Below are 26406 nucleotides of genomic sequence, written 5' to 3'. Positions count from 1 at the left end.
CCGCCACCCCCCCCCCCCAATAAAGATATAACCCCCTGATCCCCCCCTGATCACCCCCAGTTAACCCCTCCCCCCTGTCACATTCAACATTCAGCGACTCAGTTTCTCTCCCAAGGATGTTTAGGGTCCCCGCCACCCCCCCAATAAAGATTTAACCCCCTGATCCCCCCCTGATCACCCCTACACCCCCTGTCACAACACACACCGTATACAGTATATAGCATTTTCTATATACCCGTATAAGTGTGACTTGTGACCAGTTTTAGCGCTTGCCGCCTTTCCTTTTATCCTTAGGATACCCGCCACCCCCTCCTAATAAAGATTTAACCCCCTGACCCCCCCTGATCACATCCAGTTAACCCCTTCCCCCATGTCACATTGCACACTAATACACACATAATATAGTGTTTTTACTGTATTTTGTATTCGTGTGATTGTGACTTGAGGTTGCGCTAGCAAGTTTGTTTCTATCCCAAAGGAGGTTTAGGGTCCCCGCCACCCCCCCAATAAAGATTTAACCCCCTCATCACCCCCCATTAACCCCTTTATTGCCCTGTTACAGTGTCACTTTTATAGTGTACAGTTATTTTTTCTGATCACTATTATTAGTGACACAAGTGACATTAGCTAGTGTTAGTGTCAGTCTAAAAAAGCGCAGATCCCCGGCGCATAGTTAGAAATAACCCCTTGATTACCACACACACACACACACACACACACACACACACACACACACACACACACACACACACACACACACACACACTCTCACGCACATACCCGTTACTAGTATAGTGTTTGAACAGATCAATATCTGATCTGATCAGAACTATACTAGCGACCCATAGTTTAGGGTTCCCAAAACGCGGTGTTTGCACAATCAGCACTGATTCCTGCCAGCACCTGCGTTTAACCCTTTCACCCAGGCAAGCGTAGTAATCAATAGATTACTGTCACTAAAAAAAAACACAACACCCAAAACCGCTGTGTTAGCAGAGTCAGGCCTGATCCCTGCTAGCATTAGCAGTTTTTTTGGTAGCGCTTGAAATAGTCCTTGACAACCAGGTGCTTTTATTACCTGTGAGTCAACACCACTGTACAGGTAAATTTAGTTACCAAAATGTCCAAACGTTTGTACAGTGGTGAAGAGGCTTATAATATACTGGCCGTGTCAGATGATAGCGATGGGGAAGCTACACTGACAGAATAAGGTTCAGTATATGAACCTGATGACAGCAGCGGCTCCCTGACAGATGGCTCCGAAGACAGATGTTAGACCCAGGCGTACCCGACTCCATTCTGGAGTTGTTGAGATGCAGGAATCACAGGGTGCTCGTATGGAGCAGAGTGTGGTTACTAGTGCCGCTCATCTTTCTGGCGACCTGGCAAGCGCCAGCGGCCTAGTACACCCTGGACCTACTACAACCAGCACTGCAGTATCACCTGGTGACATGGCGAGTCCCCTAAGTGCAGTTGAAGCTGGTGCGGTGGCTAGCACGAGTAGTGGCTTGCAGCCACCGCATATTCGAAGACAGGTCCGTAGAGCCCATAGTGCCCTCCCTGATGCGCTGGCATATCCCAATTGGCAACCCACTGATTCCACAGCACCAGTACTTCCCCCCATTCACTGCCCATCCTGGAATCCACGTGGAGACAGCTGGTTTTACGCCCCTGAACTTTTTTGAGCTGTTCTTCACAGAAGATCTTTACAGATCTATTGTGGATCAATCAAATTTATACGCACAACAATTCATCGCCGCCAACCCAAATTCGCCCCAAATTCGCCCCTTGCCAGACCATTCGGCTGGAAACCTATAACGGTTTCCGATTTTAAAATCTTTCTGGGCCTTTCCCTCCACATGGGCATAACTAAACAGAGTGAATTGCGGCTATGTTGGTCCACTAGCCCAGTTCACCATATGCGCATGTACTCTGCCTCAATGTCCAGCGCTAGATATGAGCAAATTCTGCGATTTTATGCATTTCAGCGACAATGAAATCTGTCGTCCTCGGGGAGACCCTGCATATGATCGGCTCCACAAAATTCGGCCCCTCATAGACCACTTCAATCAGCGGTTTGCAGCCTTGTTTACCCCCAAACAAGTTGTCTGCGTTGAAGAGTCCCTGATTAAATTTACTGGCCGCCTTGCTATGAAACGGTACCTCCCCAGCAAGCATGCCAAGTACGGGGTCAAGCTGTATAAATTGTGTGACAGGGCCACAGGTTATACAGTTAGTTTCCGGGTCTATGAGGGAAAAGATAGCTGTGTGGAGCCCCAAACTGTCCAGACTACATAGGGAGCAGCGGCAAGATTGTTTGGGACTTGGTGTCACCCTTATCCGGAAAGGGGTACCATTTGTACGTGGACAACTTTTACACAAACGTTTATTACGTCTATTTAGTCACCTGCTCGAATTACAAATTGGCGCATGTGCCACCGTGCGACCTAATCGCCGGGGCTTCCCCCAGCAGCTTGTAAATTCCCGTCTTAGTCGGGGGCGAGAGCCTGCTTGAAAACGGACAAATTGCTTGCGGTTAAGTGGAGGGATACACGGGATGTTTATGTTCTGTCCTCCCTTCACGCAGACACGACGATCCAAATTCCTACGGCAACTGGCGTTATGGAGAAACCCCTCTGTGTCCATGAATATAACCTTAATATGGGAGGGGTGGACCTTAACGACCAGCTTTTGGCACCGTATTTAGTTGCCCGTAAAGCCAGACGCCGGTACAAAAATGTGTCTGTTTACCTTTAGCAATTGGCTATACTGAACGCCTTTGTCCTATACAGGGCGTCAGGACGAGCTGGATCCTTCTGGGAATTCCAGGAAGCTATCATCCTTGCCTACCTGTACCCAGGAGGCATGCCTGCCCAACTTCCCCTTCCAGATGCAGTGAGCCGGCTGCATGAGAGACATTTTCCTTATGTTCTCCTGAGTACCCCCAAAGAAGATGTCGTGTCTGTAGTAGGCGCGGATTTAGGCGTGACACCCGTTATTATTGTCCCAAATGTCCTGACCAACCTGGTCTCTGCATCGGGGAATGTTTTGAGCGCTACCATACATTAGTGGAGTATTAGTGTAGGGTACAGCACGACACAGTGTAGGGCACACAAACACAGGGTCTCGAAAGATGTTGGATGTCCATCGGCATTTTGAGAGACCCAAGCTGGAAAATCGCAGTCCCAAATCGAGGAACAACAGAAAAAAAAATAAAATGATCCAAAAAGTGTTGTTTTGTCAGTCATTTTATATGTTCTTCTACTCTTCCTACTGTACTTTTACTGTACTTTGTTTTTCATTCTTTTGTGACCTGTTTCTCTTGCAGGTACTCGTCGGCTGCAACGGCATTGATTTTATATATTCTGACACAAACAGCGCTTGCGCTCAGCATATATGGATACCTTTGCTGGCAGCAGCTGTGGTGATTTTCTGATTTCAGCACTGCAGTTAAAATCCTATTTTGGTATACATGGATAGTGTTGTGTATACCCATTATTAAATTAAGTGTGTGGATGTTTGGGCGGTTAATGGTGGGTAATACTACACATTATTCCTGTGCTTATTTCTGATAGGTTCTCTTTTTTTCGTTCAGCCCACAGGCTGCATGAAAAAAAAAAAAAACCTACACTATATGCCAAACAAGGACCAGCAATGTACTGGTACGTTGCTGGACTTTGAGTGGTTATACCAGGATGATGCCTGCAGATTTAGGCATCATCTTGGTATCGTTTTTACAGCCAGCGATCGGCTTACATGTAAAAGCAATCCTAGCAGGTAATTGGCCGCTAGACTGCTTTTACATACAGTGGGAGGGGACTACCCCCCCCCCCCCCCCACCGCCGCCTTCCGCAGCCTTCTGTGTTTTTTCTCGGGCTCTCCTGTCTCACCGGTTAACCCGAGAGTGCAGCCGGTGGTTCAATTATCTAACCATAGAGCTAATTGGAGATGAGAATGGCTCCAATCATCTCTATGGCCTAAGATACCGGAAGCTACGAGCATTTCATGACTTCTGTTTCGCCAGAAATAAACAGGGCCATTGGGAAATTGGGAAAGTATTTTATCACACCAATTTTGGTGTGGTCACATGCGTTAAGGTCAGAGGAGAGATCTAGAGTCTAAAAGACCCCTATTTTTTAAAAAAAAGAGTACCTGTCACTACAGATTGCTATCATAGGGGATATTTATTGATAACAATAAAAATGATTAAAAAAAAAAATGAAAGGAAAGGTGTCAAAATAACATAAAAAAAGCAAAATAAAAAAAATAAAGAAAATCAAGCCCCCCCTGTCCCCCCGTGCTTGCGCGCAATGGCGCACGCAAGCGTTGGTCTAGTGTCATATGTAAACCGCAATTGCAGCATGCATGTGAGGTATCGCCGCGAACGCCAGGTCGAGAGCAGTAATTCTTGCAGTAGACCTCCTCTGTAAGTCTAAAGTGGTAACCTGTAAAGACTTTTAAAGGTTTTTAAAAATGTACATACTTTGTTGCCGCTGTACAGGCGTGCGCAATTTTAAAAGCCTGTCATGTTTGGTATCTATGTACTCGGCATATGATCATCTTTTAAATTTTACCAAACAAATTGGAATTATATACTGTATTTGTGCAATAAATTTTAAAAAAATTAATTTTTTTCGCAAAAATGACGTTTGGAAAATCTGTGCGCAAATACCGTGTGACAAAAAAATTTGCAACATCCACCATTTTATTCTATAGGGCCTCTGCTTTAAAGAAATATATAATGTTTTGGGGTTTAAAGTAATTTTCTAGTAAAAAAAAAAAAAATATATTCTTTCATGTAAACAAAAAGTCACAGAAAAGGCTTGGTTTTCAAGTGGTTAGAAGAGTGGGTGATATGTGTGGATAAGATTGAGCATAAAATGCCGGGACAGTTCAAACACTCCCCAAATGACCCCTTTTTGAAAAGTAGACACCCAAAGCTATTTGCTGAGAGGCATGGTGAGTCCATCGAATATTTTATATTTTGCCACAAGTGTCTGGAAAATTATTATTTCTTTTTTTTTGTTGTTTTTTTTTTAGAAAGTTGTCACTAAATGATATATTGCTCATGCTTGCCATGGGAATATGTGAAATGACACCCCAAAATACATTCTGTTGCTTCTCCTGAGTACAGGGATACCCCATGTGTGAGACTTTTTGGCAGTCTAGCCGCGTACAGGACCTGGAAAACCAATCCGCACCTTCTGGCTTTCTAAGGGCGTAAATTGTTGATCTCACTCCTTACTACTCTTTGGCCTACAGATGTGAGCAAATGGCTTACTGCCGCCATGTTTGTTTGATGGTGAAATGACCATCAAGGCTGAACTATGACAACACGGTGCTGTGAGGGTCAAATGCTGGGAAATTAGAGGTCCGTGGATCGGTGAGAGGTCGGTAGGATCGGTAGGATCTGTATGGGGTGTTTGCACATGATCTCCAGCGGTATTGGTACAGAGTGCTCCTTCCTGCTGCGCTAAGGAGATTACATGGGATCAGCTGAGAAGAGGTGCCAGTCTCTCGAGTGGATCTATTACAGTGATATGCCTACTTTTTATTGAGCTCTGGTAAGCCTGGTGTGAGCCCTTTGCATGCGGCACGGATTGTGGTTTTAAGGCCCGTACACACGTACCGATTGTCGGTCGTAAAGATTCGGCCGACGACCGATCGGCCGATTGTAGGCTTGTTAGTATGATGCTTCCGACAGCCGACAGTGCACTTTCGGCCGAAAAGAATCTGTCCTGCAAGCATTAAAATTTTTGTTGGCCAACACCAGAACGGCCGATTGTTCGCCAGTCAGTACAGAATTCGGCCGACAATCAGCAGATTTGCAAGACTGGACATGCTCAGAAAAGAAAAAAGACCAGGAAAGTTAACCATCGCATGACATCACTTCTGCAGTCGGCTGTTGTTGGCCGACAAAATTCGTGTGCAGTCTAGGCACATTCCAACCAACAAAACTCAACTATGGACAAAAGACGGACGATCGGTTGGCCGGTAATCGTTGCGTGTGTACGGGGCTTTAGGTACATAGATGTGGTGGAGGATTCCCTTTCTAAACCGGGCACTCTCTGCTTGCCCATCCATGCTTTGTTTGGACTCCTTTGTTTGATGGACTTACATGTTTGATTTACATGATTTATATCTGGCTCGTTATTGTCTGATGAAATATAAATGATTGTTATATATTGAATTAGCTAAACACTGGTTCACGGCCTTACACTTACTTGATTTCTTATCAAGCTATATCAGTTAGCGCAGCTCTTTTTATACATTTCTGATTTTAGTGACTCCCACTACAGCTGCAGCTTTGTGTAAAAAAAAAAATGTTTTTTCTTTTTTTTAGTCATTTTTCAAACCCCTGTGAAAAAAAAAATGAAATATTCAATGAGCTCAACATGCCTCTCAGAACATTCCTTAGGATGTCTACTTTGCAAAAAGTGGTTGTTTGGGGGGCTTTGTACTGCCCTGCCATTTTAGCACGAAATGAGATAGGCAGTCCGAAATTAAAGCTCCGTAAATTTCAGTATTTACACCATAGTTTGTAGACGCTATAACTTTTGCGCAAACCAATAAAAATACGCTCATTGAATTTTTCTTTGTCAAAGACATGTAGCTAAATATATTTTGGCCAAAAAAAATGACATAAATTGAGTATATTGGATATTTTTTAAAAGACAAAGTTGAAAATGTCATTTTTTTCGCAAAATTTTCGCTATTTTTTTATTAATATCGCAAAAAATAAAAAGCGTAGAGGTGATCAAATACCACCAAAAGAAAGCTCTGTTTGTGGGAAAAAAAGGACGTAAATTTAGTTTGGGTACAGCATTGCATGACCGCGCAATTGTCAGTTAAAGTCACGAAGTGCCAAGTTGAAAAAAGGGGTCTGGTCAGGAAGGGGGTAAAATCTTCCGGGGCTTAAGTGGTTAAAGGGCCGGTGTCCTAAATAATTTTTTTAATGCAATATGAAGTCCCAGGATAGCAAACTCACTGACCTTTTTGGTGCTTCAGGAACCCCTGAATAGTCTTCCATGGCCTCCTTATCTAATGCACTGGCGATTTTGGCATCCAGGATGGTCTGCTGCTGTCTGAACGCACTACTCCAAAAATGGCTGATGCCCTCTCAGGTTTTCTGACTCCGAGCCTGCTTTGGTTGCCACGGACGATGTCCCCCCTGTGTGGTCCAATTCCCCACATTGAAAAGGGATGGAGGAGGGGTCCTTCTCCACTGCGGCGCGGGAACGCACTATAGTGGTTTCACTTCTTAGCTCAGGGAGACTTGAAATATTGTTGTTGAGCCCACCCAGTCAGGTTGGCGGGTTTCCTTCGGGTCCTGCAAAACGCCCAAGAGTCGGGTCAGGTTTTCCCTGCCCCGAGGAGTTTTCACGTAACCGTGAACGACCTATGGCATCGCATCACGCATATGCTGGCTTTGCCTAAGTGGTTTAATTACCGTTATTCCTTTGTGGATGTCGTGGGTAATTGTTGGATGGTATCACCGAAGGTGGACTGCACGGTTTCTGGGTTAAATGCATCCACATGGGTGCCTGTGGAGGACTCCCCGGTGTTCACAGATTCGGCGGATAGGCGCGTGGAGCCGCTTTCCCGCACATGTGTTTGGTGGCAGGCTCCCTGCTCGAGCCTCGGTTTGCTTCGGTGATGGTTTTCTCAAGCTGTCACGGAATGGTCCAGGGTGCTTAGGCGCGCCTTGGTGGGTCAGGCAGTCTCTCCGACTGCCCTTGACCTGGTGACTCACATGGCCCAGGCCGTGGTGTACCTTTGTGCTGCGGCCTTGGAGCGAGACTCCGCTGATAGCTCGGTTCCTGAGGTTGGTGTCGCAATCCAATGCTTTTTTGTGGCTGAACGTTTGTCGGCTGACCACGCTTCCTAAAAATCTGTGTCTGATGGCCCTTTTATGAGTATCCGGTTTCTTAGGAATGCCTTAGATGCGTTGCTCGCAGGTCTTACGGGTGATGTGGGTACCGTTTGGCCCCACACCTCTAAAGGTGAAATCCCTTTGTGCCATGGCGGGGTCCTTCCTTCTCTTCAGGGGTCCCTTCATACCTTAAGGTAGCCCATGACCGGTCAAGCCAGTTCTGCTGCCCGGTACTCCTCCACCTGAGGGACGCCCTTACCCTTTTCGGGGGTGGGGGGGGGGCATCTGCGTTACTTTTTGGGAACCCTGGTTGTCCCTAATACAGGACGGGTGGGTTCACGAACTGCTTCTTTCAGGGTGCGAGCTTGAGTTTCGTTCTCACCGCGCAAACAGGTTTCCTTCCTTCAAATCTCAGTCTGTTTCCCGATTGATTTACATGATCTCATGGGAGGCGGTGCGAGAGCTTCTAGCCCTAGGAGTCATTGTGCCAGTCCCTCAGTGGGACAGGTTTCATGGGTTAAATTCCAACCTTTTCATGGTTCCCAGGTAAGAGGGAAAAGTGCGTCCGTTTCTGGACCTCAAGTCTATGAACCACTTTGTGCGGGTGCAGAGGTTCCGGATGGCATCCATCCGGTTGGTGGGGGCATCGTTGAGTCCAGGGGGCTTCTGGTCTCCATCGACTAAAAGGGTGCGTGTCTGCACATCCCTATCTACAGAGGTCATCAGCGGTATCTCCGCTTTGGAGTGGCAGAGTAGCATTTTCTATTGTGGCATTACTCTTTGGTCTTGCTTCGGCTCCCAGGGGAGTCACCAAGGTTTTGGCTCCGGTGCTGGCTTTGCTGCGCGTGAAGGGGATTACGGTCCTCGGTTTTCTTGACGACCTGTTGTGGACGGGCTCGGGTGCCGCTCTGTTAAGTGATCTACAGGTTGCGTTTCAGGCGCTCCAGATGTTCGGGTGGACCATCAACTTTCAGGTGTCGGCACTGACCCCGTCAGTTTGTCTCAGTTGCCTGGGGTTTGGTCCTGGACATCGCTTATGCAAGGTTTTCTCTCCCATGGTAGGAACATTTTTTTTTGGGTTCTTGCCTGGGGATTGGGTCCTTCAGGGACAACTATCTCTCCTCTCTACGGGCCTGCTGGTTTTGGCCTTCAAAGCCATTCTGTTTGCTCAGTTCCCATCGAGATCTCTGTCAGCAGAGGTTCTTACCTGGGGGGACAAAATCCTCAGTTGTTGGACAAGAGGATATCTTCGAGCCCCCTCACGAGGGTGGACTTTTCGGGGTGGCTCCTGTCACCCGCTCTGGGCCAAGGCTATTCTTTTCTGCCTATGCTGGGGTCAGTGTTTACCATGGATGCCAGCCTGTCGGGCTGGGGTGGAGTTCTGGGCACACTTTGTGCCCAGGGGACGTTGTTGGCGGAGGGATCCTCCTTGCCGATTTCGTCTTGGAGTTCTTCTTGTTCCCTTGGACGACTCAGATTCAGAGTCGCCCAGGTCGTGTTTCACTCGGACAGGGCCACAGCTGTGGCTTGCATCATTAACAAAATGGGGCGCCGAGGGTGCCCGGCGGGCCCAGGCGGTGGCTAAGGTCCTGTCTTGGGCCGAGTTGCGCTTTCCAGCGTTTCGGCTGTTCTCGTTTCGGGAGTGGTGCACTGGCAGGCGGACTGTCTTCTATGCCAGTCCATGGACCAGGGGGAATGGTCCCTGCATCCGGTGGTGTTTTGCCTCCTGTGTGCCTAGGGGGTTTCCGGGGGTTTTGTTTGCGTCCCGTCTCAACATGGAGGTGGGAAGGTTCGTGGCCAGAACCCGCAGTCCTCTGGCAGTCGCCAGTGATGCGTTGGTGATGCCCTGGCACCAGTATCGGCCTTCCCTCCGATTCGACTGCTGTCCAGGTTCCTCCGCCGGTGGCGTCGGAATGGGTTCATGTATCTCTGGTGGCCCCAGACTGGCCTTGTCGGTCTTGATACGCAGACCTTGGATGGATGGTTGTCGAGCCGCCCTGGCGGCTTCCGCTGTGAGACGTTCTGCTGTCCCTGGGGCTTATATTCCGTCCTATTGTACAGTCTCTTGCTTTAAAGGTATGGCTGTTGAAAGCCAAGTTTTCGAGAGGATAGGGTCTCTCGGATGCTGCTGTTCCTGCCTTACTGAAGGTTCGGACAACTAACTCCAGGATGATTTACCATCGTACCTGGAGGGCGTATATTGTCTGGTGGGAGTCGCAAGGGTTTCATCCACGCTCCTTTTCGGTAGTGAGGGTTTTGGCCTTCCTGCAGGAAGGTGTGGATCAGCTTTTGTCGCTGGGCATGGTCGTGGTTCAGTTGTTGGCCTTTACCGGTTTTCTTCCAGCGTCCCTTGGCGACTAATTCCTTGATTCTCACCTTTACTCAAGGGGTGCGTCGCCTTTCTCCCCCGCGGAAGGCTCCCTTGCTTTCGTGGGGACTGACTTTGGTTTTTTGTTTGTTTTTTCTTATGATGGCCTCTCTTTGAGGACATCAGAGAACCAGCTCTGCCTGTGTTGTTCCAGTAAGTTGCCTTTCTGGTGGCTGTCACCTCTGTTTGCAGAGTGTCGGTGTTGGCGGCTCGGTCTTGCCGGTCGCCTTTTTTGGTCGTTTATAAGGATAATGTTGTCCGGTGACCCACTCAGTCTTTTCTTCCTGCGTGGTGTCTGCTTTCCACCTCATCGTTGTTTTTTCTGTTGCTTCTGCCTTGGGCATAGTCCAAGCGTCCCAAGGACTTTGTCCTGTGTTTCATGCATGTGGTCCGGGCGGTCAGGTTTTTGCCTGTCTGCCTCGAAGTCTTTTGGGAAGTCTGATTCCATGTTTGTCCTTCCGAGGACCTTCGGAAGCGGCCGGAGGTTTTCTTCCGGTTTGGAACTATAGGCTCAGGTGCCACCACCCTTTTTCCAGTGAGGGCACGTTCTACAAGAGCCGTCATTGTCTCTTGGTCTTTCCGCCATCAGGCTTCCTGTGGCTGAGGTATACATAAAGGCGACGTGGTCGTCTGTGCGCACTTTCCCAAAATTCTGCTGATTTGATGCAGGGGCGATCCTGGGCGAGTGCATGGGGTGCACAGCACCCAGGCGCAGCAGGAGCGCCGAAGCTCCAGTGGCAGCAGGGATGGACTGACCATTCGGGAGCTGCCCGAGGTCACGAGGCCACTAGGAGCCCGCCCCTGACTGTTGTTAAACATCCGGAGCAGACACATGGTTAAAGAGCTCTGCTGCCTGTCGGCACATACTGCCCGATCTTCAGGTCTCCCGGGCAGCTGCAGATTGCTGACTCCGCTCTCTTCCTTCAGCACTACTAGAAGAGCGGTGAGTACACACAGCTCTCACACTGATCAGCCTGTCACTATCTGTCTCCTCTAGCACTGCAGCCTCAGCACAGATGCCTCTGTGATCCTTCCCACGCCACGCGCTCCCTCCTCTTCTCTCTGTGGCTGATGATGGAGGTAAAGTCAGCTCCAGCCAGATATTGTCTCTTCTGGTCTCCCGGCCACTGCATGATGCCTCTGTGATCCTTTCCGTGCTTTCCCCTCCTTTTCTCATGCTTGATAACAGAGGTCACTGCACTGGCTCCTTATCAGCCCTACAGCCAGCACACCTCCTGTCCCTGCATTCTCTGCTAGCCTTGTGCTGTGAATCTCCCTGAGTTCCCTCAAACACCACAATAGGAGAGGGGGCACATTAAGAGCACCTGTCTTGCTCAGCAGTAGCCTGGCCTGTCATTACAAATACTGTCCCTGCTACCCGCACTCTGCTGCACCTGCGATTTCTGCAGGCAAAACAAAAGGGAAGCAAGCACAAATATAGCTGGATCCCTTGCTGGCTTGGCCACCTAGCACCCACAACTCACAAGTGGCCGGCAGTGAAACACTTTAGAAAAACAAAATTCTTCTTGGTTACCCTGAACTGTGCATGCGCAGTCTGGAGCCAGCCGATTAGAGAACTGATGGGCTCAGCCTCAGATCAGGCAGTGGGATGGCTTAACCACTTAAGGACTGGATAGGTTTTTCCCCCTCAATGACCAGGCCATTTTTTGCAATACGGCACTGCGTTACTTTAACTGACAATTGTGCAGTCGTGCGATGCTGTACCCAAATAAAATTGATGTCCTTTATCCCCCCCCCCCCCCCACGCATTCTTTCGGTGGTATTTGATCACCTGTGTGGTTTTTATTTTTATTGCACTATAAAAAAAAAAGAAACTGACTTTCTGCTGCAAAACATTCCCAATAAAACAAAATTAAAAAATCTTATTTTTTTCATAATTTTAGCCTAATTTGTATTCTGCAGCATATGTTTGGTAAAAAGTTATCGCGTCTACAAACTAGGGGAAAGATATGTCATTTTTATTTTTTTTACTAGTAATGGCGGCGATCTGCAATTTTTAGCGGGACTGCGACATTGCAGCGGACAGATCAGACACCTAACTGAACTGACATTTTTGACACTTTTTGGGGGACCAGTGACATTACTACAGTATTCAGTGCTAGAAATATGCACTGTTACTGTAATAATGACACTGTCAGGAAAGGGGTTAACACCAGGGGCGGTCAAAGGGTTAAATGTGTTCCTAGGGGATGCTTTCTAACTGTAGGGTTGGGGGTGAACTTGCTGGATGAACACAGAAACCCTGTGGGCACTATTAAGGCTCCATTTGGTGGGCTCTGGTAGGCTGCATTTGGTGGGGACTGGTAAGATGAATTTGGTGGGCACTGGTAGGCTGCATTTGGTGGGCACTGGTAAGCTGCATTTGGTGGGCACTGGTAAGCTGCATTTGGTGGGCATTGGTAAGCTGCATTTGGTGGGCATTGGTAAGCTGCATTTGGTGGGCACTGGTAGGCTGCATTTGGTGAGCATTGGTAGGCTGCATTTGGTGAGCATTGGTAGGCTGCATTTGGTGAGCATTGGTAGGCTGCATTTGGTGGGCACTGGTAGGCTGCATTTGGTGGGCACTGGTAGGCTGCATTTGGTGGGCACTGGTAGGCTGCATTTGGTGGGCTCTGGTAAGCTGCATTTGGTGGGCACTGGTAGGCTGCATTTGGTGGGCTCTGGTAAGCTGCATTTGGTGGACACCGGTAGGCTGCATTTGGTGGACACCGGTAAGCTGCATTTGGTGGACACTGGTAAGCTGCATTTGGTGGACACTGGTAAGCTGCATTTGGTGGGCTCTGGTAAGCTGCGTTTGGTGGGCTCTGGTAAGCTGCGTTTGGTGGGCTCTGGTAGGCTGCGTTTGGTGGGCACTGGTAGGCTGCATTTGGTGGGCACTGGTAGGCTGCATTTGGTGGGCACTGGTAGGCTGCATTTGGTGGGCACTGGTAGGCTGCATTTGGTGGGAACTGGTAGGCTGCATTTGGTGGGCACTGGTAGGCTGCATTTGGTTGGCACTGGTAAGCTGCATTTGGTGGGCTCTGGTAGGCTGCATTTGGTGGGCACTGGTAAGCTGCATTTGGTGGGCACTGGTAGGCTGCATTTGGTGGGCACTGGTAGGCTGCATTTGGTGGGCTCTGGTAGAGTGCATTTGGTGGGCACTGATGAGGCTGCATTTGATGGGCACTGATGAGGCTGCATTTGGTGGGCACTGATGAGGCTGCATCAATGCATTGCTCTCTTGTATCATATCCGCAGTCTCTGACCATCTCTTGTATCATGTCTGCAGTCTCTTACCATCTCCTGTCTGGGGGCTCTGTCTAACAGACTCTCTAACAGATGCCCTCTCTGTGTCCATTAGAGAGACACCCCTCCAGTTCCCATTAGAGTACTCTACTTCTCTTACTGTAATTTGTTTATTGTTAAGAGATCGTGGGAGGGTCCCAGGGTAAGGATGACTTCTTAGGGGAGCATCTCTTTGTTTGAGCCATTGCCATAGAAACATTTGTAAAGGGGAGGAGTTGGTAAGATGACCACGCCCATGTGGGGGCGCCAGAAAAATTTCTGCACCCAGGCGCCTGTGACCCTAGGATCGGCCCCGATTTGATGTACTAGCATCCTAGGATGCTTCCTTTGGCCGCAAAGTTTTTTGCGCGGCGGTTATTTTGCAGAGACATGTGTTTCTGTCTCTTCTTGGATTGTATTTGTCCAGGGTCAGCTCCTGCTGAGCTTTTGTTGCCCTGTTGGCTCAGTTTTTTCAACTTTGGCCTGGTTGCACGTTGCCTTTTCTTGGCTGCGTCTTCCCACCCCTCACACCTGTACTGCTTTGGGACATCCCACTCGTGAAGGCTAAATGAACAGGCGGCGACTGTCAGAGGACGTAAGAGAAAATAGAATTTTTGTAAGAATTTACCATAAAATTCCGCCCCTCTTCTTTTCGGGTTGATGGTCTTCATGTACTGCTTGCTACAAAACTGAAGAGCAGCTCCTAGTGGCTGATGGGTAATAGCTGAGAAACAGCCCCCTAGAGGTGTGTTATGTGTAAAAGCTTTTGTTAGTTAACCTTTTCACTGCCTAGCCTACTCCTGCAGAGAGGCGCATTGCCCACTCGTGAAGGCTAACTGAACGGGCGGCGACTTTCAGAGGACTCGGAGAAAATTTTTTTACGGTAATTACAAAAATTCTATTTTCCTGCAAAGGTTCAGGTGATGTCTGAACTACCTAAGGTCCTCCCTATGCCTGTCCAGGGAATTGAGTTACCTAGGTCTGATTCTATTTCTGACCAGGGTGGTCCTTCCTCTGCAGAATTTTCAGGGACCACAGGCCGTCATTCACCGGCTGCTGTCACACAAATAGTTCTCTCTCCCATTTTGCATACAGGTTCTGAGTCTGGTGGTATCCACCTTCAAGACAGTTCTGTTTGCACAGTCTTACATGCAGCTCCTTTAGCAGGTTTGGCTCTACAGGAGCATACCGAAGTTCAATGACGAGGTCACTGGGCCCTCTGACAGATGCCGCAGGCGTCCAAGGGCCACATTTAGGCCAGTATCATCCTCTGCTAAGGTTTCTTCCTCAGTTCCTGCGAGGAATCAAGAGCGAGGATCTTCCAATCATCCTGGTGGCTGTAAACATCCCTTGGGGGTTTCCTACCAGATAAGACCAGTAGTCCCAAGGGCTAATCTAACATCCTGCTTTACAGTGGCTGGTTTTAATTACTTAGCTATTGAAAGCCAGATACTGAGGGATAGAGGTCTGTCTTGATCAGTGATTCCTACTATGGTGAAGGTGAGGAAGTAGTCTTCCAGCAAGATGTAACATCGTACGTGGAATGCATACATTTCTTGGTGTGAGTCGACTGGCGCCCATCCTCAATACTTTTCTGTGACTTGGATCTTAACCTTTCTTCAACAGGGTGTTGATCAGAAGTTGGTCTTGAGTACCATCAAGGGCTAGGTGTCTGCCCTGGCAATCTTCTTTCAGCAACCCCTAGCTACCCACTCTTTAGTTCGTACTTTCATTCAGAGGGTTCGACATGTGTCTCCACCTGTACGGTTTATCTTGCTGCCATGGGATTTAAATTTAGTTTGAGAATATTTGGGAGATTCCCTTGCCTACGTTATCCCAGAAGGTGTCATTCTTGGGGCTATTACCTTGGCCCGCAGGGTATCGGAATTGGCCTCATTATCCTGTCACAGTCCCTGTTTAGTGGTCTATAGGGATAAAGTGGTTCTTCGTCCCTGTCCATTATTCCTGCCCAAAGCTGTCTCTGACTTCCATTTGAATGAGGACATTGTATCTCCTTCCTTGTGTCCCAATCCGGCTCATCCCAAGGAATTTGCTTTGCATACCTTGGATGTGGTTCGTGCGATTCAGGTGTATCTGGCAGCTACTGAGTGCTTTCGGAAGGTCAGACTCTCTCTTTCGGGTTAGGGACGAACCAAGAAGAGGGCTGGCTGCTTCTTTGGCTACCATCTCCAGATGGATCAGACTAACAATGACTCAGACCTAGTCCAATAAAGGTCAGATTCCCTCTTTTCCTGTCACGGCGCATTCTATTCGTGCGCTGAATGCTTCTTGGGCCTTCCGTCATCAGGCATCAATATCGCCAGTTTGCAAGGCAGCCACTTGGTCATTCGTGCATACCTTCACAAAATTCTATAAGGTAGATACTTTGGCAGCTGCGGATGCTTCTTTTGGCCGCAAAGTTTTGCAGGCTTTTGTTTAAAAGGGACTGTTCCCTCCTTGAGGGATGTTTTTTCTTTAAACCTTTTTTTTTTTCAGACGGACCCAGTTAAGGCTCCTGTGTTCTGGTTAAGGGCTCTTATGTTTAGCCTTAAGTTATTTTCCCCACCCCTCATTTTCATTTTGGAACTGCTTTTGGACATCCCACCAGTTATGATTTATGGAGCGCTGTGTTCGTCGTTGAACGAAAGAGAAAATGTAATTTTTGTACTTACCATAAAATCCATTTCTCTGAGATCATCGACGGACACAGCACCCACCCCTCTATAGAGTTCTGATACTTCTAATACTGCTTGCTACTAAGCTGATTACCTAGAGCAGAGAATGGAGTTGTATACCAGCTGGGGATGGCCCATGGGCGTTGCCGGGTTTTTTTTTTGTTCTGCCTAGTTCTACTCCTGGAGGAGGCAATATAACCCACTAGTTATAATTTATGGAGCGCTTTGCCAGTTGATGAATGCAGAGAAATGGATTTTACGGTAAGTACAAAAATGATCGCACTTTTTTTTTTTTTTTTTTTATAGTGCAAAAAATAAAAACCACAGAGGTGATCAAATACCAGCAAATGGAAAAAAAAAGACATAATTTTTTTATTTCTTTGGGTACAGCATCGCACGACTGAGCAATTGTCAGTTAAAGTAACACAGTGCCGTATCACAAAAAAGGGCCTTGTCATTAAGCTGGTAAAAGTGGTTAAAAAAAAACACACTTGTGTACCATGTGTTCCAGTTTGTTGCAACCTGCATTTGGGGATCGTTGGCTTTGTGTTGACATCTGCTGCAGATTGCAAGTGCATTGTAGTCTGTACGCTTTGCGGAAAACGTGTACGGAACATGGGTTTCCTGCACCATGTTCTGGTATATAACTGGGCCAAAAAGAAAGTTTTTTTTTTCTGGTCTTGCTAATCTTTTGACAGATATCTTTATGTGTTGGTGACAATACTGTGTTAATTATTGTTAGTTTAATTTTTTTTTTTTTACATTTCTCATGCTGGGTATTTTTATTTATTTATTTTTTTCTTATAGGTTTAGCGCTGAGGTTTCCATTACACATGAAGCGAACTGATAGCTCCTCATCACTGACAGAAAAAGAGCACATTCGATCTTTAGATCTGTCTGCAAATGACCTGCAAAACATAGACTTACTAAATAAAAAGTCTCTTCTTGGAAATCATTTGGAACGCTTAGAGAAAATTGAGCTTCAGCAAAACAGAATAATGTCCTTACCAAAGTCTCTTTGTGAGGTAATGAAATGTGGTGCTCTTTATCAACAAATCATTTTTTCTTTTCGTACATCACGGGACACAGAGCCATAAATCATAACGTATTGGTAATCTAGCCACCTTTTGATGAAGGACACTGGCAACCAATCAGAATTGATGCCCCCCTATATAACCCCTCCCACACAGGAAGTACCTCCTTTTTTTTCGCCTGTGTCTAAAGGTGATGATGGTCACTGTGGAGAGACACATTTTTCTTTCTTCTTTTTTTTTTTTCCAAATGACAAGATATATTGTTTACCCCGATCAAAAATCATGGAATCCAAGGGGTTAGTTATCAGATCCATCCTATCCTAAACAGTCAATGGACAAAAAAGATGGTACCTGAGCCTCAGGAAGCAGATAAAAGGTTTTTCCTGTAATGCTGTTCTTTTTAGGTGATGGACCCTAGGATTCTGACCCTTGGAATACCAAACCCCAAAGGCGCAGGGTGCTCTACAGGTCCACAGGTCTACAGGTCCAAGGCTGTGGCCCCTCTATAATAAGGGGACCCAGTCTCTGAAGGTCGCCAAGACCAAGCTCGCCTCGATGGGTGAAAATTGGATTTCTGTTTTAACCACTTAAGCCCCGGAGGATTTGGCTGCTAAACGACCAGGGGGTATTTTGCGATTTGGCACTGCGTGACTTTAACGGACAATTGCGCGGTCGTGCGACGCTGTACCTAAACAAATTTGGCGTCCTTTTTTTCCCACAAACAGAGCTTTCTTTTGGCGGTATTTGATCACCTGTGCGATTTTTTGATCACGCGCTATAAACAAAAAAAGAGCGTCAATTTTGCAAAAATAGCAATATTTTTCCCTTTTTTTTATATGAAATTCCCCCCCAAAAAAATGTAAAAATCAAAATGTTTTAACATTTTCGGCCAATTTGTTTTATGCTACCTATGTTTGGTAAAAAAAATCGCAAAAAGCGTATTTTGATTGGTTTGCGCAAAAGTTATTGCGTTTACTAACTAAGGGAAAGATTTTTGTCATTTTTGTTGTTTTTTTTTTAACGCGTTATGGCGGCGATCTGCGATTTTTTTTTGCGGTACTGCGACATTGCGGCGGACAGATCGGACCCTTGACTGACATTTTTGACACTTTTGGGGTTACCAGTGACATTTCTACAGTAATCAGTGCTATATATATGCACTGTTACTGTAAAAATACACTGGTAGTGAAGGGGTTAACTTTATTTGAGAGGGAGGGGCTGTGTGTGTCCCTAGGGGCGTGATTCTAACTGTGATTGGCTGTGGCTTCAGCTGTATGCAGAGTGATCAACGGATCTACATAGTAGATCCATATGATCAGCTCTCATACAGAGGGGAGAATGACAGGCAGCTTGTTTACACAAGCTGCCTGACTTTCTCCCTCTCCCCCGCCGATCGCAAAGTGGCCGGCGGACATCGGGTCCGCCGGTCACACGCGCGGGGGGATCCGTGACCACGCGGGAGCGGGAGCGCGCCTCCGGCGGCGTGCGCTCGCTCCCTAAACCCTCACAAGCTAGTGACGTAGCCCTACGTCACTTTGCCTGTGAGGGGCTGACCGCCGACGTAGATAGTCGTGCGGCGGTCGGCAAGTGGTTAAGCAGAATCATGTGGCTGGACTGGTGAGTCCAGTTTAAAATATTTACTTATTCAGCAAACCATGAAGGTAAAAATTGCTGGCATAATTGCAAATTGTAAATATTTTATGCACTGTTCCTTTTTATAAGATAACAGAGACCATGTGCCATATGTATCCCTCCATGAGACTATGGATGTTATGCTTGCAAGTTATATCTTGTTGAGGCAGTTGTGGGATTGTTGCAAAGCTTGATTAAATCATTAGTTCTTTGCCTATTGTTATCCCATTGTGTTTTTTCCCTGAGCTGATTACCTGAAAGTTATCAGCTGTGTTAAACAAAATTCAGCCTAAGCTGCTCGTTACCTATATGGTTGTTGTACGCCGTGTTGAGAGCGTGTTTCTTAGGCAATGGCGTGCAAGTGGACACCACATAACACGCCGCAAATGCGCGATTCAGCATAAATGGGCACGTTCTGCAAGGATCTGTTTCCAACACACTAGCCTCTGTCAGAGGCTGGAGGGGACACAGCAGCAGCAGCAGCTGGGTTGCATGAGTCACTGTGGGTGTATTACTGGCACAAACAGGTCCTGTATCTTGGGATAATCAGTGCTGTGTGTATTAGGCTGTATAAGCTTGGAACAAGCCTTGAGTACACCTAAAGATAGTACCTCAAGTTTGTCTTGCTTGAAAGCAATGTCTGCCTGAAAAAGGTCCGGGGGGGGGGGGGGGGTATTTTGCACAGTTGGAAAAGGCACTGTGATGCCACCGTTAGGCCTTGAAGATCCCAGCCCTGTTTCCACTGTGTCTTATCCTCCTGATGAGCCAGAGGCATCTTGCCAATCTGAGCCATTATGGCTGTCAGGCATAGTAGCTACTCCTAGTACTTCTTCATTGGCCCACCTTGAGGGTAGGATTGCTGGTATCATTGCAGCATCTCAAGGGAAGAAACGTGATGGATCTCTCTCACCTGAGCCACCCCCTGAGTCAGTTCAGGATTGGGCAGAGGATGTGAAAGAAGTAGCTGATGGTGACCCTATGTCAAGCTAAGGTTTCCACTTCTGGGGAGTCGGGGTCAGAGGAGTCTCCATCTACCTCTCAGGCCCAGAGATTGTTTATTCAGTCTCTTACTGAAATAGTCTAGTCTGAATACGAATGTCCTCCCCTAGAGACAGCTGAAGTCTTTTTTTTTTTCCTCTAGGTTCATTGCGTCCTACTCATAGTCCTTCAGACGTTTCCCATACATCGGCTCTTGGAGCAAGAAATGTATGAAGATGGGACCATCCTGATAGGATTTTTGTTCCTCCTAAAAGGTTTTCATTATTGTATCCTATGGAGGAAAAGTTTACTAAGAAATGGAATATACCCATTGTGGATGCTTCCATTTCTGTAGTTAACAAGAGCTTAACCTGTCCTGTGAATAATGCCCAAGTTATTAAAGATCCAGCAGATAAAAAGTTGGAACCTTTATTTAAAGCCTCCTTTGTGGTTGCAGGTTCTGCGATACAGCCAGCAGTACCAGAGATAGGAATTTGTAAGTCTTTAAAAGACTGTTTGAAGCGAGTGTCCAAGACAGTTCCTTCTCAAGGAGAGTCTATAGAAGATCTGTCAGATCTACCTCGCACTTTGTTTTGCAGTGGGTTCTCTTACGGACTCCATAAGGCAAATGTCACGATTTGTTCTGATATCAGTGCATATGCGCAGAATCCTTTGGTTAAAGAACTGGTCTGCGGAATTACCATGTAAAAAGTTACTGTCTGGCTTCCCTTTTCAGGGAGAATGCCTTTTTGATGATGATCTGGATAAGTATATCCAAAAGATCTGGGGGGAAGAGTACATTGCTACACGTAAAAAGGAAGAGCAAGCATCCTTCTTTCAAAATCCCCATCACTCATACTACCAGTGCTTCTACTTCCAGACAGTGGTGACTGCCTCAACCATCTGGATCCAGAACCAAGCCTTCAGGGCAGGGTCAGAAAAAGCCCTGGGCCCAGAAATCAGCCAAGTCTACCGCTAAGCTCTCTGTGTCACGTGGATGGGGGTAAGGCTGCGGCAGTTCTCAAAGGTTTGGGTGGAATTGATCCAAGACAACTGGGTTATCTCCACTATTTCGCAAGGGTACAAAATGGAATTTCAGGTGTTCCTATATCCCCAGTTTAGAAGGTCAGGTATACTGACAGATCCCCTAAAAAGAAGGTCTCTCTTTCTGGCATTAGACTAGCTGAAGGCTCAAAAAGGGATAATAGAGGTTCCAGAGAACGAAAAGTTCAAGGGATTTTACCCAATCCTGTTCCGTAGTCCCCAAACCAAACGGGAATGTGAGACCTATTCTTGATCTCAAAGCTTTAAACCAGTTTCTGTACGTTCATACTTTTCCGCATGCAGTCAATTCGTTCAGTCATAGCCTCCCTGCAGGGAGAGGAATTTCTAGCATCCATAGACATCAAGGATGCATATCTTCACGTGCCTCTATTCCAGGCTCATCAATGGTTCCCACGCTTTCAATAGAGAACCGTCATTTTCAGTTCGTGGCCTTGCCCTTCTGGTTAGCCACAGCTCCAAGAGTTTTCACAAAGATCCTAGCTCCAATATTGGCTATTCTAAGGTCCCAAGGGATATCTATAATAGGATATCTGGACATTCTATTACAATTAGATCGATCGGCCGGCTTCGGCTCTAAGCCAAAATGCCCACCAGACAGTGCAGTTCCTAGAACATCTGGGTTGGATACTGAAGTTGGTAAAGTTAGCATTGCAGCCGGTCCAGCCTCTGAAATACCTGGGTCATCTTGTAAACACAGCACAGGCAAAGATATTTTTGCAAGCAAGAAAAGTCACAGACCTGAAGGATCAGGTTTAGTCCGTGGTAAGGCTGAGATACCCTTCTAAGGCGTCTTTGCATGAAGTTATTGGGGAAGATGGTGTCCGCATTCGAGCCAATTCCCTATGCTCAATTCTATGCCAAACCCTCACAGAACAACATTCTGTCTACCTGGACCAGAAAGGTTCAGTCTCTGGACCGGTCCATGTCTCTGGTACCAAGAGTACATCAGAGTCTAAATTGGTGGTTGTTGACCAGAAATCTGGAGAAGCGGGAAGTCCTTTCTTCCAGTGACCTGAAAAATAGTGACTACAGATGCCAGTTTCTCAGGCTGGGGAACGTTTCTAGAGGAAGCCACTGTCCAGGGGAAATGGTCTTGGGTTGAGAGAAGTCTCCCCATTTGGAAATCCGAGCAGTCAGTCGGGCTTTGAAATTCTGGACGTCCAGGCTTCGGGGTCACCCTGTCAGGGTACAATCCGACAATGCCACGGCTGTGGACTTTATTAACCATCAAGGAGGCACAAAGAGTCGGTCAGCCCAGAAAGAGGTGGATTTCACCCTGTGTTGGGCAGAGAAGTTTGTGCCACGCCTCACAGTAGTTTTTGTTTCAGGAATAGAGAACTGGCAGGCAGACTTTGAGTCTTCAACAGATGTTTCTGGAGGAGTGGTCCTTACAACCGAGATTTTTCAATCAATCTGCCTACGCTGGGGGATCCCAGATGTTCATCTGTTAGCATTCAGGTTCAACAAAAAGTTGAAGAGATTTGTGTCCAGGACCAGGGATCCACTCGCAGTCGGAGTGGATACTTTGGTGACTCCTTGGGAGGAGTATTATTCCCTGATGTATGCCTTTCCTCCGGTTTAGCTGATACCACGTCTGTTGTGCAGAATCCAGCTAGAAGGGAAACTAGTAATTCTGGCTGCGGTGGGTTTGGTTTGCACAAATCCAGAGGTTGGCAGTGACGAGGCCTTGGGCCCTTCTATTGCGTCAGGACCTACTCTGTCAAGGTCTGATATTCCACCCTGCTGTACAGGCTCTAAATTTGAAGGCTTGTCTATTGAAGCCTTAATCTTGAAGGAGCCCTGCAGTTCATATGCTAATAAACGATAGGAAACCAGTCTCTAGAAACATTTATTACAGAGTCTGGAAATCCTACATTGCCTGGTGTGAAGCCAGGAGATGGCATCCCCGCAAATATATCATCAGGAGAATTCTAGCTTTCCTTCAAGCAGGAGTAGATATGAAGTTAGCCTTGAGCACTATCAAGGGGCAAATTACAGCCTTATCAGTTATCTTCCAGGAACCGATCACTTCCCATTCGTTGGTTCAGACGTTCTTCCGAGGAATGTTATGTTTGCTTCCGCCAGTGAAGACACCATTGTGTCCTTGGGACTTGAATTTGGTATTGGCAGTTTTGCAAAAACAGCTTTTTGAGCCTCTGGGGCAAGTTCCCCTTGTTCTTTTGACCAGAAAACTGGTATTTTTGATTGCGATAACTTTGGCTAGAAGGGTATCGAAACTAGCAACTCTTTCTTGCAAAGAGCCATTCTTTATATTTCATCAAGATAGGGGGATTCTACGTCCACACCTAGGTTTTTTGCCCAAGGTGGTGCCTGCCTTTCATTTGAATGAGGACATTATACTACGTTCCTTTTTTCCAGATCCTCACCCAGAGGAGGAAAAGTTATTGCATTCTCTTGTTGTAATGCGTGCACTTAAGTTTTTTACTTAGAGAAATCAGCTTGGTTTCGAAAGGCCGAGAGCTTGTTTGTGCTGCCAGAAGGGCCCAGAAAGGGGTTGGAAGCATCTAAGTCTACAATTTCTTATTGGATTCGCCAGGTTATTACCCAGGCATATGGTTTAGTAGGGAAGGTTCCACCTTTTCCTGTAAAGACACATTCTACCAGAGGAGTAGGTGCCTCTTGGGCACTTCACCATCAAGCCTCTATGGCTCAGATTTGCAAGGCCGTGACCTTGTCGTCAGTGCATACATTCACTTGTTTCTATCGAGTGGATGAGGAATCTGCATTTGGCCGCAGTGTTCTGCAGGCAGCGGTGTAATACTTTTTGGGGTCAGATGGCAGTATTTTTTGGTGTCCCCTCAGATGCATCACTTTGGGACATCCCATACGTTATGATTCATGGCTCTGTGTCCCGTGATGTGCAAAAAGAAAGATAGATTTTTTTAATAACAGACGTACCTGTAAAATCCATTTCCTGAAGTACATCATGGGACACAGAGGTCCCTCCCCTCTTTTATGGGATCTTTATTGGTTGCTACAAAACGGAGGTGCTTCCTGTGTGGGAGGGGTTATATAGGTGGGCATCAATTCTAATTGGTTGCCAGTGTCCTTCCCCTAAAGGTGGCTGTATAACCCATACATTTCAATCTATGGCTCTATGTACCGTGATGCATTTCAAGAAATGAATTTTACAGGTAAGTCTGTATTAAAAAATCCATCTTTCTTTCTCGTCCATTGAGAGACTCAGGAATTCTTAGACCGATTATACTGCCGCCTACAGGAGAAAAAAACACTGGCAACAGACAAGCCATTGGTCAACATATGATAACCCTACCCAGAAACCTCATGCCTCACTTTTTTGCTAGTGTCCTCTGGACTCTTTTCTTGGCTAAGCTGGTTCTTGCATTTATCCTCAACCTGAATATTGTTCTCCCATCCCTCTGTCTGGCTCCAGTTCACAAAAAAGAAAATTTCCCTCAATTGTTTGGTAGTAGTTTGGACTTTGAGAGTCTGTTTTTCAGCTTTCCTTATTCCGGATGGACCCTGTAAGGGTACATTAGTATCTCTCTCCCCCATCTGATGACTCAGACAGACCATCATCCAAATGTATGGTTTTATGGCTGGAGTGCCACCATTTTCTGTCAAATCACACTTTTCCTAGATTTGTAAGTGCTTCTTGCTCTTTTCAACACCAGTCAACATTTCCCACTTTAACATTTAACATTAATTTATTTTACTTGTTTTTATTTTTACATGTTTCAATTATTTTTTATCCAAATTATTGCTGTCACAAGGGATGAATAACTTCCCTTGTTATAGCATGAGCAGTGACAGGTGCTCTTTCTTGAGAATTCTGGGGTCTAATAGACCCCAGATCTCTCCTCTCCCCTTAAAAGCATCAGATCAAACCAAGATCAGTTTGTATCAATGCTTTCATAGGCCTGTTTACATTAGACTGAAAATGGAAGTGACAAAATTTGATTTCTTAGACCATCGAGCTGATCGAGGACATTCCAGTCCTCGGTCCTCTTTATGATCAAGTAGCGGGACCCCGTTTCAATTGCCTCTAAAAGCAATCCAGCGACGCTCCATGAGAAAAATGATACAAAATGATTTGGTACAAACCCTTCAACCCGATGATGTACGGGTACGTTGTGGAGTCGTTAAACCCAAAAATAAATGTTTATTAAAGTGGAACTTTACCATAACAACTTGTTAAAAAAAAAATGTTAGCAAGGAACATACATTCTGCATTAATAATTATGCTACCAACATTTGTGTTTTCTGTAAATTGCCCCCAGCATTTTTCCATTTTCTTGCTGGTGGCTGCTATTTTGTCGAAGCCCAGAATCCCTAAACAGCAGTTAATCTTAAGGCTGTCAGCATATTGGGCCTTTAGTGGCTCTGATTTTTGACCCAGTGCTGAAAAATAGAGCGCAACTGAGAAATGTGCAGAGCAGGGTGAGACAGTGTATTACTGGACTTTAAACAATATGGGCACTTACCGTATTTATTCGGCGTATAACACGCAGCTTCATTTTAAGAAGGAAGTTTCAGGAAAGAAACATTTTAATCAAATAAAAATAATAGTACACAGCCCCTTTCATTATACAGTCCCCCTTTACATTACACAGTTCCCTCATGCACAGTAGGACACAGCAGTTTTGAATCTAAAGGGGGTGTCAAGAGTCATACATTCCACTGTCTCCATCCTATTACCTCTACACCCCAGTACTTCCCAGCTGAGCCCCTACATGTATTGTAGTTGTGGGACTTGGGAGGGATTTGAGGTGTGTTGGAGATGAATTGGGTTATACATTAACTTTTTCTCCCTTTCTCCAGACCCCTTTAGACTGCACAGTCCCCATGCATTACCAGGAGACCCCCAGTCTCCTGGGACAGCCCTGCAAGCGTACTCTAAAGTAAAAGGAAAAAATCACTGCCAGCCCCTTTTCATAGATGCTTCCTACATTGTCAGTGTAATAGTAAACCGATGCCTCTAAATACCTTGTTAGCGCCGTTCTTTCAAATCCGATCATGTGACTGCTCTCCTCTGACGTTGAATGGCCGATCATGTGACCGCTCTCCTCTGACATTGAATGACCGATCACTCAGAGGAGGAGAAGCAGGAGGAGAAGTGCGGCCAGAAAGAAGGAAACAAGCAAGGTATTTAAAGGCAGCGTTTTGACATGAGAGTGATATAATGTCGGAAGGATTTATAAGAAGGGGCTGGCGCTGATTTTTTCCTAACTGCAGAGTACGCTGGCAGGGCTGTCCCGGGGCCAGGAGAGGCGGGGTGGCCAGCCTGACAACACTTCTCTGGACCGCCGATCCCCCCCCCCCCCACATTGCTAAATAAAAAATATCGGCTTATAACACGCACCCATTGTTTGCACAATTTTTTCAGGGGAAAAAAGTGCGTGTTATACGCCGATTAAATATGGTATTTTTAATGTTTGTTAATGTTTCACATAGCTATACATGCAAAATGGCCTGCCTGAAGTAATAGAAACCTAGAAAAGTAATCGAGCAAGA

At 46.5% G+C, this 26406-nt stretch overlaps 1 protein-coding gene across 4 annotated transcripts in view; it reads left to right on the top strand.

The window, feature by feature from the left end:
• LRRK2 (leucine rich repeat kinase 2) overlaps positions 1 to 26406 on the top strand; it is an 816940-nt gene that overhangs the window by 332222 nt on the left and 458312 nt on the right. For all 4 annotated transcript variants that reach the window (XM_082254234.1, XM_082254231.1, XM_082254232.1 and 1 more), the window contains one exon: positions 17009 to 17226. In XM_082254234.1, coding sequence (XP_082110360.1) covers positions 17009 to 17226 — 218 coding nt within the window. The remainder of the gene's footprint in view (positions 1 to 17008; positions 17227 to 26406) is intronic.

The sequence above is a fragment of the Pelophylax lessonae genome, assembly GCF_965119305.1.
Source record: "Pelophylax lessonae genome assembly, chromosome: 4".
In the NCBI taxonomy this organism is placed as follows: Eukaryota; Metazoa; Chordata; class Amphibia; order Anura; family Ranidae; genus Pelophylax; species Pelophylax lessonae.
The sequence above is the reverse complement of the archived record's forward strand: the minus strand, read 5'-3'. Positions and strand labels throughout refer to the sequence as shown.